General features: G+C 37.6%; 1 protein-coding gene across 1 annotated transcript in view; it reads left to right on the forward strand.

Annotated features, from left to right (window-relative positions):
- SLC44A5 (solute carrier family 44 member 5) overlaps nucleotides 1-15,849 on the forward strand; it is a 152,260-nt gene that overhangs the window by 88,788 nt on the left and 47,623 nt on the right. Inside the window, exons 6-8 of the mRNA XM_015571888.1 lie at nucleotides 5,900-5,984; nucleotides 12,794-12,922; nucleotides 14,011-14,071. Of these exons, the coding sequence (XP_015427374.1) occupies nucleotides 5,900-5,984; nucleotides 12,794-12,922; nucleotides 14,011-14,071 (275 nt within the window). The remainder of the gene's footprint in view (nucleotides 1-5,899; nucleotides 5,985-12,793; nucleotides 12,923-14,010; nucleotides 14,072-15,849) is intronic.

Genomic DNA, 15,849 nt, shown 5'->3' on the forward strand with positions numbered 1-15,849 from the left:
AGTACAATGTTATGCATCAATTACATCTCAATAAAACTGGAAAAATTAAGTAGTAACTAGACCAGGGGTAGGCAAACTTTTTGACTCGAGGGCCACAATGGGTTCTTAAACTGGACCGGAGGGCCGGAACAAAAGCATGGATGGAGTGTTTGTGTGAACTAATATAAATTCAAAGTAAACATCATTACATAAAAGGGTACGGTCTTTTTTTTCAATAGTTTTATTCATTTCAAACGGGCTGGATCCAGCCCGCGGGCCGTAGTTTGCCCACGGCTGAACTAAACAATAAAAAAAAGAAATCATAGATTTCAATCTAGCATGTTTGGAGCAGTGTGCTACTTTAAGAATAATGTCTAATGATAGCAAACCCACCTGAACCATTACACTCACCCCCACTATCTTTTCTCTAGTTAGGTTCTGGCACAAGACCTTGATGTATTGTCTTGGGTACTTAATCACTACCTGAATTACCCTGATTATAAATTTGTTGACTTCTTTATCTCCCCTTACTAGAACCAACATTTTTTAGGTCAGGGACTTCCTCTGTCTTTTTTACTGTTTGTATCCCCAGCCTCTGCAACATTGGCATTGTTAAATGAATGAGAATAAAGGGGTAGTACAGATAAGAGAGTAATTTGTTCCCAAGGTCCGTGTAAAAATCTTATCAAATTCACATAACAACACTGCTAAGTGGACATCATCATTATTTTTTCTCATTTAGAAAATTAGGAAACTGAAATTCAGAAAAGTTAAAGTACTTATTCAGGTTCAAATGACTACTAAATGGCAAAAATAGCATGTTCTAACCCCAAATCCTGTACTCTTCAGGCTGCACATTGATAGATTGTAGTGACTTTGGTTTTCTATGTTACATGTTTAATCTAGTCCTAAAGATCTTAAACATAAACTGGCAAAAAGTCATTAAATTTAAAAAACACACAAATAAATGAGAGAGAGAAAAAGAGAGAGAGAGAGAGAGAGAGAGAGAGAGAGAGAGAGAGAGAGATTCCATTTCCAAATGAAATGCATTTATCAGGATATGTAAGCAATTTAGGCACCCCAAACAATTTAGTCCCGAAAAATTCTTGTTAGTCTTGTAACAATTAGAGTATTTGTACTTGTTAATGTCATGAAGTACTTTAGCCCCTTGATTCTCAACTCTCAGAGACATTTCTTGTAACTGAGCTTAAATTTCATGTTTAGAGATAGTGTGATAGTATTTGGAATGTGGAGTTTGGCAATTTTTTTTGTTTTATTTATCCATGCCTAACCAAAAGGAGAAACACTGGGTGTTTTCTAAAATGTCAAAACAGATAAAAGAGAACCCTCAAGAGAAAATGGAGTGCTTTGTTGATGTGTAACTTTTTCTGCCTTTTAGATTTCAGAGAAGTTATTCATGATACGGGGGAGTGGTCCTTTTCTTCGAATTTCCACTAAAAAGTGAGAACTCAAGTGATTTTGATGCCACCTTCTGGCTACTACGAAAACTTCAGCTTAAAAAGAGCCCTTGCTGGTTTGCCTCAGTGGATAGAGCTTAGGCCTGCAGACTGAAGGGTCCCGGGTTTTGATTCTGGTCAAGGGCACATGCCCAGGTTGTAGGCTCGATCCCCAGTAGGGGGCTTGCAGATGGCAGTTGATCAATGGTTCTCATTGAGAGAGATTGGTGTTTCTATCTCTCTCTCCTTCTCCCTTCCTCCCTGGAATAATAATAAGAGAAAAAAAGGTTGTGTTAAAACAACTTTGAACATGTTCTGAAGCAGTCCGATTACCCAATCTTCGGTCTTCATATAGGGAAACAGGAAAGATGAAGAGGGCAAAGGTCTTCCATATAAGTTTTGTATCATTTTGGCATCTAAGTGAAGCAACATGTCCACTCTTATTAAAGAAAGAAGAACCAGGTCTCTCGTATAAATTTGCTCTACTGCTGTGTCAGTTTCCCAGAGAGGCCTCTGTTCTATGGGGTGAGGGGGGAGGGGGTGACAGCTGTTCTGGCTGCCAGATTTCAGGAACTAGAGGGTTGCTCCTTGTCAGACGTCAGCTCTCAAAATGCCACAGTATGAAAGGTTGTAGGCTGCGGTGCCACATCCCACAGAAGCCCTTGTTATTCCCAGAAGGTTAACTCAACAAAAGAGGCCTCTATTTTGGCCTGTTTGTTTATTTATTTATTTATTTATTTATTTATTTACTTACTTACTTACTTACTTACTTACTTACTTACTTACTGTCTGGATGCTGGAATTCTCAGTGCACATGTATGGGAGAAGCATAGAGGTGCTGATTTGCACTATAGATCTGTATATAAACTTTCCGTTAATCTTCTCGTTTTTGGCCACATTTCTCTTAATTCTGAGTCCAACATATCTCATTATTTCTAAAAGGCAAAATAATGTCCCACGCTTTTTGTAGCCTCTCTGGTGCATCCATCACTCCACACACTCTCATATGCTTTTCATCTTCCCCAAATTGTTGAACTCTCCTGTATAATTGTGAACAGACCCCATCCTCCGCACCCTTACCTGGAATGGTGAGGGTTTTTTTTCCCTGTTTTTACTTTTATGCTTTTATTTTCATGAGTCTTGGGAAAGAAGGAAGATGGACTTAAGTGCATGGACGATCATTTTAAGTGAGTAGTTTGCAGTTGTTTCTATTTTGCTGTTTCTTCTTTTTTAAAAATATATTTTTATTGATTTCAGAGAGAAAGGGAGAGGGAGAGAATCATTGATTGGTTGCCTCTACACACCCCACACTGGATATAGAGCCTGCAACCTGGGCATGTGTCTGACCGGGAATTGAACCATGACCTCTAGGTTCATAGGTCGATGCTCAACCCCTTTAATTTTTGCTGTTTCTTGGTAAAAATATAATTCAGGTTAAATGCTGAGTGGCTTCCTCAGTCACTCCCACAGAATTGCTCGGCTGCAACCATCACCATATACTTTGTACCTAAGCAATCAGAGATCCACTGACATTAAGGCTACCAATCAGGCTACAATAGAACAACTACAAATTTGTTCTGAAAAAGTAAGGATTTTAAGATTTTGAAAAACACTTATCGTGGAATTTGTCTCATGCATTCTATTACATTTGGTAATTACATAGAATGGGCTGAGTGCTAAGCTAAGTGTTAGCAAAGTAGAAGAATAAAGATGAATAAGGTATAAACCTTTCCCTGGAGGATAGCACAATCCAGTGAATAGCTTGAGTTTATGTAGCATTTTGCAGGTTATAAATCAATTTTACCTATGGAGTCTCTCGACACTTACTGATTTACCATTCACAGTTTTAACTACTCCTGAGAGACTCCAGTGATCCATGACATGCATTAATTTACTCATTTGCTGAGGTACAAATTGGAGACACGTGCACCATGAGGCTGTGTGGATGATATAGCTGCTCGGTGGTGGAAGAGCCTAGCTGACTCTGTGGAGTCCTGAGCAGCCTTGTGTGTGTTGTGCATGAATTTATAACCCGGTCTTGAGCCATCTGAACTCGATGGGATTATGAATAAGAAATGTGTTTATTTTTCCCCCGTCATTGTGTTCAACAATGTCCTTTCATATCTCACTTTTCACTCTGGTATCTCAGGTGCTTTCCCGACACTGTTGTTAAAAAGTTCAATGTAGCCTCATGTACAATGTGAATCTCAGATCTTCCACTCCTCCAGCTCAGGTTTTAACTCTGCAAGGGAACTTAAAGTGGAAGAGAGGGCCTGGTCTACTATTTCCCTTCTCTTCCCTCTCTTCTGGTTCTAGCTCTTTCTTTGTGTTGTGAGGGGTGGAAGGAGGAGTGTCTGTCACTTTTTTGGTCACTGTCCTAGTCCCATATGGTGTTGCTACTGCTACTAAGATACAACTAACTAGCCATCACACATTCTCTTTGAGGTAAGCGCCCAATGCCTGGCTCTCTCATGGTGTCCAAGTGGACATCCTCTGGAGAAGTCCTCACTGAATAGTTCTTTGATTTAAGAGATCAGCTTAGCTTGCCCTCCTCCCAACTCCTTTAATTTTATCGCTCATGATTCACCTCCAGTCTCTACCAGGATAATGCAAACCCATATATTTGACTGGGCATCCTCCCATACAGGCTACTTCACACTCCCCTTTTCCTGCCCCACTGACTTTTTTCAGCTCTCTATGGTCTCTTAGGGTCTCATTTCTCACAGCTAAAGTGGGCACAGAGGGCTGACTTGTAAGTCTGCAACATAAGTGGTGTTCAATTGGAAAATGAGATGCACATCTGTCCTCCCTACAGGTACCTCCGTCTCTATGAGAGAGTCTCTCAGAGCCCTCTGTAATTTGGCACTAGGAAGAAACAATCGCCGTATCAATGAGGAGAGGATGGAAAACCCCCTTAAATGTGATCATTATATCCTTCCAACTCCACTGCCTGCAATCCACCTCCTTCCCCCCATGTGTTGCATATGTAGATAGGAGCAGGAAGGGGGTAGAAGTGATACAAGGGTCTGGCCCACATTTTTTTGTAGAGAGCTTTCTTTGTCCTGAGATTTGGATCCTAGTTGATAATTCTGAGTAAGTCGTAAAAGTCTTATTCAACAGCCTGTTATATATTTTATGTTATGTATGTAGTCACATTAATTAACTGGGCACTTGTTAAGGTGCTAGGAACATTCTCAAATGTTTAGGGCTTCTCTCAAGGTGTGGTTTATATACCACCTTGATCTGAATCTACTGGGGAGCACTGGGGAAACAGATCTGAATTCCTGGGATGCATACTCAGAGATCTGGGCTCTCAAGGTTTGAGAAGGAGTCAGGAATCATGATTTTCAACAAACACCCCAGGTTTTACTGATGCATAGTCAAGTTGGACAAGCTCTTGTCCTCAGTTCCCACTACACATTATTGTGTCCTGCAACAGCACTGTGAATTAGATAAGGCTGGTGTTATTCCACTATACTGCTGAGGAAATTGAGATTCAAAAGAGAACCATGATGCCCTGGCCAATGTAGCTCAGTTGGTTGAGCGTGGTCCCATGCTTCGAGAGGGTTGCTGGTTCTATTCCTGGTCAGGGCCCATACTGAGTTGCAGGCTCAATCCCCAGTAGGGGGCTTGCAGGAGGCAGTAAATTGATGTTTCTCTTTCTCTCTCTCCTTCCCCTTCCCCTCTCTCTAAAATCAAATAAAAAACATATTAGAGAGAAAGACAGAGAGAGAGAGACAGAGAGAGAGACAGAGAGAGAATGAGAGAACCATGGCTTGCCAAATGGCAGAATAATGCTTCACTCAGTGCTAGTGATAATGACTATCAACCTGTCCTATCACTCTGCCACTGACCATAATTTTTAACACAAAGGAAATGTTACTCTATTTATATATCTTTTTTTTTCAGATTACCAAAATAATACATGTTTATTTTAGGAGATCCATAAAAATATAAAAATTAACAAAGCAAATATAATTTCACAATTCAGATATAATTTGTTTCAGCATATCATGTTATACCTATTTTTTCAAAATGAAAATAAAGTCATATCTTAATACTCTTTAGTAACATGATTTCTAAAATTAATATATTGGGAATTTCCCCATCCATGGAATATTTTCTTCAACATTATATATAGTGACAATGAGTCTTCCATTTTATGGATGTAGAATTTTTTATTTAACCAATCCCCTATTGATAGGTGATTTGATTATTTCAACATTTTACATTACCAATGTTGCTTTAAATGTTAGGCAGTTTAAAAGGAAATTGGAGATTGTATTGCAGCTAGCTAGAGAAAATGAAGTCAATTTTAAAGGTCATATTAAATTAAAAGTGTACAGAGTCTGAAGTGATATGGAACATTTCCATAGTCACTAGAAAGATTATTTTATGTTGTTGTTTTTTTTAATTTATCATTAATGTTTAAAGTAATACAGATGATGTTGTTTTTTTAACAGGAACAAGAGCATTTTGTTTTATTTTAACCTGTTAAGCTGTACCAGTCCCTCCGTGATGATAAACCTCCAGTGCCCTACTACACAGGTAAGGAAAAAGAAAAGAAAAGCCTAGTTGGTATTGTAAGCAATTTTGACCATTCTTGGATGAAAGAATTCAGAAATTTCATTTGAGTTTTCTGTGTATGTCATGATGAATGTATGGAAAGTGGGAAGACATGAATATGAGCTTATGTTTGTTCATAGGCAATCAAAATGAAGCAAGGATTAATCACTTTAGTATTGCCAAAGAACCTTGGCGATTGTCTTGTCCAACCACCTATTTTTTAAAAATATATTTTTATTGATTTCAAAAATGAAGGGAGAGAGAGAAAAAGAGAGAGAGAGGAACACGAATGATGAAAAAGAATAATGAATCATTGATTAGCTGCCTGCTACACACCCAACACTGGGGATGGAGCCCGCAACCCAGGCATGTGCCCTGACTGGGAATTGAACCATTACCTCCTGTTTCACAGGTTGATGCTCAACCACTGAGCTACATCAGCCAGGCCACCTATTTTTACAGATGAACAAACTGCAGCCCAGAGAAGTGGAGGTATTTTTCTCCAGATTAGTATTACAAAGAGTAAAGCTAGGAACTCTAAGTAATAAACCTCAGTTTTTCATTGACTTAATGAAATCAAGTTTCTTTTTAGCCATGGAACAGAATAAAACTTAGTGGCCAATGGAGATGCTACTCTAGACTTCTTTCATCTGATGGCTCTACCATTCCCTCAGTCCTCAGCATCTGCATCCAGCTGCCAGAAGGAAACAGAGAGGATGAATAAAGCACCCCTGCTCTTAAATGCCTTGGATCAGAAGTGTCACACAATGCATTTCTACTCATATGCCATCGACCCATTAGTTTTATATGTTCACATCTGATTCAAGAAGAAAGGATTCAAGCAAGGTAGTTGTGGGCCGAACAGCCTTCTCTGTGCCATGAAACAAGAGGCACACATTTCAATGAGCAGTTAGTTGTGTCTTCATAGTTAAACCCTCTATCCTCCAGAACATCCATCTTTCCAAGGGAGACAACCAAGAGTCCCATATAACCCAGTCTGTAACCCAAAGTCCAGGATCTATGGGTGATGCAGGTCTCAACACTTAATGCACAATGGGGTTGGGACTAAGAAAAATAGAGTACAAACTCTCATCAGAAAGGAAGGAATGATAAATACACTGGTGCATGGCAGTAGGGAAGAGTCCTTTATTCGACGTGAATTGTGTTCTTTGAGAGGAGCTCCCTAATCCACTGCATCCAATTATCCCTCGCTGGAAGGTTGTTTCCTGTTCATTAGCCTCCAGGCCACACTATTGCCCAGCACTGGAAATATGCTCTCTTGAGGACCATATAGCTTTAAAGCTCTCTTCCTATTGTGCAAGTTTTAGTACCTCAAACATTATTTTAACAGTCAAAGGCCTTTTTAGGTTGGCTTGTGAATTCATTGGCAGTACAACTGCCTCAAGAACTTAGTAGCTACTGATTTCCGTCTTTTTGGCTCCATGTGCCAGGAAACCACACCCAGAGAGAGATCTTTCCTAGAATCTGTTTGTTGATTTGCTTTCTTTCTTTCTTCCTCATCTCTGTCAAAGACTTTTGATATCTTATTTCCTCCTGAAACCAAAACCAACTTGGTATATTGGCATCTTAGTTCTGTGACCACCTCTGCCACAGACCTTGTTTTGCATTAGAGCCACCCACTACCAAGGTCAAATCCTTGATCTTGTCAGTACCGATAATTACCACCCTTTGTCATAACTACTTCAAACATCCCACAGCCTGATCATGTCAGTCTCTCTAACATTTTAATGATTCTTCTACGTCATCAGGACCTACTAACCACTGATTCAGACCCCTCCAAAGTGCCCTTCAGCTCCCTCATGCTTTCTTCTCCCTCTTTACTTGACTTACATTCCATGGTCCCTCTTTAAAATCACTCCCTTATGGAAACCCCCAATTTCTTTGTCCCCCTCACCTCATTGTACTTCCCTGACAAAACCTCATCCCAGGCTAAATGCAGCTCACACACAAAAGTCCTTTAAATTCAGGATGACTAACCTCAAGTGAGCTCTCATTGCTGTTCCACAACCACACTATAGACCCCTGTCCATTTGCTAGCCTACTGTGGTAGAAACACTTTCACACCTTTTTCTCTCACCTCCAAGATCTCCTTCCCAATATCCATGGCAGCCTCTGACTTTGCCTCCTATTTAACTGAGAAAGTATAAACATTCAGAAGACAACTTTTTTAAAAAATATAATTTATTGATTTTTTTACAGAGAGGAAGGGAGAGGGATAGAGAGTTAGAAACATCGATGAGAGAGAAACATTGATCAGCTGCCTCCTGCACACTCCCCACTGGGTATGTGCCAGCAACCAAGGTACATGCCCTTGACCGGAATCGAACCTGGGACCCTTGAGTCCATAGGCCGACGCTGTATCCACTGAGCCAAACCGGTTAGGGCCAGAAGACAACTTTTAAAAGCTCCCACACTGACATCCACTTGTGCCTTCAATCTTGTCTCACATACTCAAACACACCACTCTAGAAATTTCCTATTTTTTTCTTTTTATTACCATTTTCCTTCTCTACTAAATCATCCCGATCCTTCTCCAGCAACTTCTCTGTATCTTTGTGCCCCTCCCCCATTTTTTTTTGTAAAACTCTTCAAAAGTATATGCCTAAGTCCTTCTCATTCTTATTCAGGCTTTTACTGCTACTCCAATCTCCTCCAGTTGATACCATTTACTTCCATATTATTAAACCAGTGGTCAATTCTCAATCCACACTTACTTGATCTAACAGCATTGTTTAATCAATCCCTCTTCCTTAAAATGCTTGCTTAGTTCATTTGGCTTCCAGTGTACAACATTTTCTAATATTTCCTCCCAAATCTCTGGTTACTCCCCATCAGTCTCCTTTGCTGGTGTCTGTTCATCTTTCCAACATCTTCTAAGCATTGGAGTTCCCTCCTCCACCAAACTCATTCTTCTGTGAAATCTACATTTACTCCTCTGGTGGTCTCATCTAGTCTTGTGTTTTCACACCATCTATATGCTGCCTTCCCTAATTTATATCTCCAAATAAGTCTGCTGCCTTAACTCTAGATCTTTATATCCAGCCACTGAAGCAATGTCTCTACATGGATATTTAGTTGGCATGTCAAATTAACATGTGCAAAACTCAATTCCTAATTTTTTTCATCCCTACAATTGTCTCTCAACACCAATAATTTTTCCTATTTCAAGTAAGGACATCTCTGAATAACATGAAATGGAATACTTTTTTATTCCTCTTTCTCTCACCCTCATGTTTGAGCTGCCAGCTAATTCCTCTGGTCTCCATTGAAAATATACCCTGGACCACACTACTTTTCACCACCTCTTCTTTTTTTTTCAAGGGTTTCATACTTTTTTTATGATTCTAGATAAGTTCAGTGACCTCCTGACTGGTCTCTCTGCCTCTATCCTTGCCCCCCAAACCCCAACCCCTTACAGTATTTTTTCCACCCAGCAGCCAGTGTGATCCTGTTATAAATATAAATATAAATGTCTCTCCTTTGTTCACCCCCAGCCCCACAGCTTCCCAAGTTACTCAGATTAAAAGCCAAAATTCTAACAATGGCCTACAAGACCCTTTACTGACGGCCCGGCTCTCCGACTGCACAGGCTGTACTCTCCCTCTGATCCCTGCTCTGGGATCATACTGGCCACCTGTTGTCTTCAAAGGACCCAGGAAAACGCCTGCCTCAGAGCCTTAGATTTTGCTGTTCTCCCTGCCTACAGTGCTCTGTCTTCAGGTGCTTACAGCTTGACTGCTAGTCTTCAAGTCTTTCTTCAATTGTTACCTTTTCAGTGAGGCCTTCCTTGACTACCTATTTAAAATGGGAATCCCACCCAGCGAACTTTCACCCTCCAGCCTCCTTTCTGGTTTTATTTTTTTCCATAGCGTTTATTACTATCTTTTAACAAACAGTTTTACTTATTTGTTGTTATCTGTCTCCCCCTACTAAAAGGTAAACTGCTTGAGGGCAATAATTTTTATCTGTTTTGTTCATTATTATATCCCCAGTGCCTAGAACAGGCTCAGAATAGGTGATCAGTAAGTCTTTGTTGAATGAATGAATGAATGAATGAATGAGGGAATTAATATCTTCCTACTCCCAGTCTAGGCATTTTTCTGTTATAATATACAAATCTATCATTCCAATGATGAAACAAAAAATAAATCCTTGTACATTATGCTTGTTTATAGTTTCGTAAATTATTTACTAGATTATTATTTCTTCATAGCTAATGTAGTGGTTTAACCTTCAACGTAACTCTCTCTTTCACTCACCAAATTGTAATTTGTATTAGAATGCTAAAACCTAAATGAATTGAAGATGTAGTAAGTTACAGATGAAGAACTACTACATGCATAGTGCCCCTTTGTGGTTACTCAGAGAATCAGAACTGAGTCAGAATATAATTTAACTGCCAGTAATTCAGACTTACTTTTAGTCTGCCAGGCAGTAGTTTATTTATTGGTCCAAGCCATATTTTTATGTATTTTGTTGTTAACTGTCAGCATGGTCCAGACATGTTTTAAAAGCATTTGAAGGACAGAGTGTGATCAATTATGATGCTCAGCCTCAATGTGACCTTCATTTTTGGCTAATTACATGTTGATTGCTACAGTACCCTCTTTAAAGTGAGCGAATTGGTCTGATAGAAATAGAGAGTAAAGAGCAGTTGTTATATTGTTTTTAACAGCTCATTTTGTGTCTGGGATGAAATTTGATGTGCTTCTCTTTAACAAAGCACTTTTATGCCATTTAATTGCTCTCTTTTATGTGTTGCATACACAGGACTTTTATCTATGTAAAAGTATACATCGTATGTGTATCTGTTTATAAATATACAAATCATCATGGTCCCAATTCAGTAATTCTTACCATAATTTAAAGCCTGAGAAAGCATTAGTACTTCCAGTATTCACTTTTATAAATCCATTTAAATGTATCCACTAGGGAACTAGTTTAGTATTCTTTCAAAGTCATTTAGTAAATTATCAAAGTAAAAATTTCTGTTAGGTGGCTCCTAATATGTTAATAATTTATTCAGTTTAGCTGTAATCAGAGTGAGCTTTTGGCATTTGCATTAATATAAACCTTGCCTTCTTCCAAGAAAAAAAAAAGTGAGCATATTAGATGTTGTGAATGTCCCTAAATGGTTCTTCAACTTTTGTAAAGATACTTGTGAAACTTCTGATAATCCCTCTAGAGGTGTATGAGTTTGTGTATGTGATTGTATGTGTGTGTACACATGTGTGTATGAGAGACTGAGAAAGAGAAAATACATATGGAGATGTGAATATGGAGATGGGTTGTTAAAATTTCTAGAATGAATTAGACTGCTGCTACTATAAAACAATATCAGCTATGAGATTTTAGGTGTTCATTTAGTTATCCACCTACTACCTTATCTTTGGGGCCAACACCAAATGGCCTGTGTACGGCAGAAACATGGCCCAAAGCTGAGAAGATGTGAGCTCAGCAGCAGTGTTTCTACCTAACTGCCGTTGGAAGGTGAACTAGCATCTGCCAGTAAGAATAGTTAGCAAAGTGTACAGTCCAGAGATGGAGCAAGTCACAAGGAGGAACTGAAGGTGAAGGAGAGAATGTGCAAAAATTGACTTCAACTCTCATGACTTAATATGATTTCCTTTCTTTCTTCCTTCCTTTCTTCCTTCCTTCCTTCCTTCCTTCCTTCCTTCCTTCCTTCCTTCCTTCCTTCCTTCCTTCCTTCCTTCCTTCCTTTCTTTCTTTCTTTCATGCGATCTTTTTCTAGGCCTCTCTCCATCCTCCAGGCAGTTCCAGAGGCTGTCGCAAAAATAAGATTAGCTCTCTTTTCTTCCTTCCTTCTTTCCTTCCTTCCTTCCTTCTTTCCTTCCTTTTCCTTCCTTCCTTCCTTCCTTCCTTCCTTCCTTCCTTCCTTCCTTCCTTCCTTCCTTCCTTTCTTTTTTACAAAGAAAAACAAAACCAATAGAGTACATTTTTTGTAATTCTAGTTTCTCTCTGTGGAGTTACTAATTGGATTTCAGTCACTCCATGGTGGCTCTGCAGACTAGCACAGGGATCTGGTTTGGCATTAATAGGTCCCCAAAGTTGTTTAACATGAAATAATTGCATCAGTGACCTCTCTGCCCACATGTGACTAGTGTTGCTAAAAGACTATAATAACAATTGATTGCCACGAATAGCCCTCATTTTGTTAGTTTCTAATAGTAACAAAACCTCAATTATGTTTTGAGAATTCAGTGGCACTGATAGTTATTAGTAGAATAAGTTATCAATTTTGGGGGCATTTTTAATCATCGTTTTATTCAGATATAGGAAAGGTAGCAAGTTTCTAACCCTGAAAATGTATACACTACACAGGAAAAATTGCCAAAATCTGAATAAGTTTAATGGATTGTTACAATCAATTTCCTGGTGGTGATATTCTACTATAGTTATGCAAATTATTACCATTGGGCAAAACTGGGTGAAAAGTATGTGAACTCTGTTGTTTCTCAGGGCTGCATGTAGATCTACAATTATCTGAAAATCAAAAGTTAAAAATAAGTCCATCATTGACAGCATCTTATTGTTTTAACAGAACATCAATGGGCAAAGAGTAGAGATTAACAATCAGTATATGAAATTTCATTTTTTACAATATGATTAGAAAGTTAATTTAGTTTCTTATATGGAAAATGGTGCTTGCTCTTAATCATGGTGGGTACTTAGAAGTCTAACCTTATAGATACATCCTTGGTTTGTTTAGCTTAATTCAGTTCCCACCATTGTGTTCTTTTTCTTCATAGATCTGTGTCTCCAAGTGCCCAGAAAAATTTTTAACCTATTTAGAAATGCAACTTCCATTCAAAAGAGACAAACACTCTTGGGAATATTATAGCCAGTTCTGCAAGTCCCCTATTTTTCATTCTGCAAAGGTATGTATGTTCAAGTTTATAAATTTAGAAAAGAACTTAACTTTTATTTCAATATCAAGTGTAGCATGAACATTTGTAACTGGACAAGCTCTCAAATCTAGGAAATGATTACTAAAGGTACCATTCCATTAAAACATGTGTACACATGCACGTATACATAGAAAAACATACATATCATTTATAGCATATTTTGTAGGCTTGCATATATTTTATATGCAAGATATAAGTCTGGAAAGTTAGCTTCAACTTTTCCCTGACACCAATAAATTCTCTCTTGGATGGAAGTTTTAGCTGTCAAGAACTAAGAGTTAATGTCATTGGCAGTTAACATTTTATCAATTCGTTGATGAAGCCCCATGGTTAATTAATAACATGTAGAATTTTACTTCCATCTCCAGTTTCATAATTATTCATTTTTTTTAAAATCCCCCAACCGTACCTAGGTTTATGATTTATAAGGGAATTTGAAAGCTTATTTAGTATTAATGGCTTCCAAATTAGAGAAGATATTGATTTTCCAGAAGAAAATTTAAAGATTAGAGGCTCAGTATGTGACTCAAACATACTTTCTTTTAAAAATATATATATATATATTTTATTTCAGAGAGGAAGGGAGAGGGAGAGAGAGATGGAAACATCAATAATGAGAAAGAGAATCATTGATCGCGGGCCTGCCTCCTGCACATCCCCTCCTGAGGATCAAGCCCACAACCCAGGCATGTGCCCTGATCAGCAATTGAACCTTGACTTTCTGGTTCATAGGTCAACGCTCAACCACTGAGCAACACTGGCTGGGCTCTTTTTAATTTTTTTTTAAGAGTTACATACTTTCAAAGTTGTACCTTGATTTCAGAGGGTCTGGTTTTATTACTGTTGATTCAATTGAATTTCAGTTAGGGCATTTAAGAGCATTTCTTAACCAAGTATATGAGTGTGATAATCTCACTATTACTTTTATTAGGGGAGTAATTTGGAATAATGAGATTATTATGCAACTGAACTTTTAATGGACAAGAGTTCTATATTGAGAGTAAAAGTTGTCATCACATAGCCTTTGAAATGTTAACATACTCTTTCTTCCATTTTAGTCTCTCTCAGAAATAGTAATGGATGATGAATGTCCAGCAGCGATTTTCCCAAGCAAACCTTGTAAGTGGTTATTATTTTACCATAGAAATACAGAATCTATGAAGAAGTTACTTAATTCACTCCCTCATTTCACAATGGGAGAAAATGAGGTCAGTAATATTACTAAGACTGGCTCAAGATCCCAGATTTAATTAGGAAGGAAGCTAAAGGTAACACTCATTCTCCTGACACCAGCCAGGGCTATTTCTACTGGAGTTGTGTGAGTTTGAGGGTTTTGCTGCATAAACATCCACATATAAAAAAGATTGAAAATTGATTTTTGAAAGCCCAATCATATTGATTATCTGGTACTCTATGAACACACATAAGCACATACAGAAACAGACACTTACTGAATACTGACCTCTGAATTCAGTCAAAATGTTTGTTCAGAAATTGCTTTGGGAGTGATGGACAGACATATACTTTTCTTTATAATTTGAAATTTGAAATATTTATATGTCTCTTGATTAAATCAACATTTCATATCTTTAAAATTTATAAACTTTATTTAACTCTGTTTAGAAGAAGATGAAATAATCACTCATTTTCCTTTCTTACCAATATAATTCTAATTATAGAGAAAAATCATTACATAGAGGTGTTCATCACAATGTTATCCAAAAGGACCCCCTCAAAAAAAAAGAAAGAAAAAGGAAATACTCTAATGCCCAAGAGTAAGAGAATGCTCAAATAATTGATGAAATGTTTATTAAATGAAATATTTTAGAATTATTAAATATAAGTATTATGTAAAATTATAATGTTAAATGAAATACAAAATTCTATATGCATTAGAATGAAAAACATGTATAAATTAAAATAAAGAAAAAATTATTTAAAGCAAAAGATTGGAAAGGAATATGCCAATATATTAAGTGGTTGTTTTGGAGTGGCAAAACACTGAGCATTTTCTGTTTTCTTTTTCTCCATTTTTTTTACAATGAATATATGTTGCTTTTAACATGAAAGAAAGTCAATTCATCAGGGTTGAGTAGAAAGTCAGGTAAAAATTGAAGTAGCTACCACCAAACACAATGTCTCATAGGCTCCCATCACTCTTTGCTTGGTCATTAATGACTCAAGCAAAGATAGAAATTTCCCAAGCAGCTGCATTTTACCAGGAAGCAAGTGCACATTTTCCCAAACAATTTTATTTTACCTAGGCAGCAAGTGTCTGTAGCAAAGAATAGTACAACTTTTTATGCAAAAGGTGAAAATGAGTCATTAGTCACTGAAGATATAATAGGTATAAAAGTATAAGACATAGTCCCTGCCCTTACAGGTGCAATTTGGTTAAATCTCACAATATAAAATGTACAACAGTGATACATAAATGAATAAGACATAGTCCCTGCCAGTCTAGTGAAGGGGACATTAAGGTAAATATTGCAATCAATGTGTATTCCCCCTAGTATGGGATTAAGTATAGTTACTTAATAGAATAGTATACAGCTAATAAAATTCACTCATTAAAGAATTTATAAAAGGAAATGAGTAACATGAAAAGAAAAAACACACGCAATGTATAATTATAACAACAAAAAAGCCCACAGTCTTGTAGGAGAAAGACTGAAAGGAAAGTTACCAAAAGATATAATTCACTGTGAGTGAATTAATAAACTATGTATAGTTTGGTATCTTCCTTCACATTTTCTCTATTTTCCAAATATGCATTGAGCATATTTAGAATTGAAACTAACAGATTAAATGAGCAGTTGCCTAGAAATAATATTTAGAACAAACCTGAGGGATTCTGTAGGTAGACACAGCTATATTTAAAGAGTGGAAAGGGAAAG

Source organism: Myotis davidii, unplaced genomic scaffold, assembly GCF_000327345.1.
Source record: "Myotis davidii unplaced genomic scaffold, ASM32734v1 scaffold128, whole genome shotgun sequence".
Taxonomy (NCBI): Eukaryota; Metazoa; Chordata; class Mammalia; order Chiroptera; family Vespertilionidae; genus Myotis; species Myotis davidii.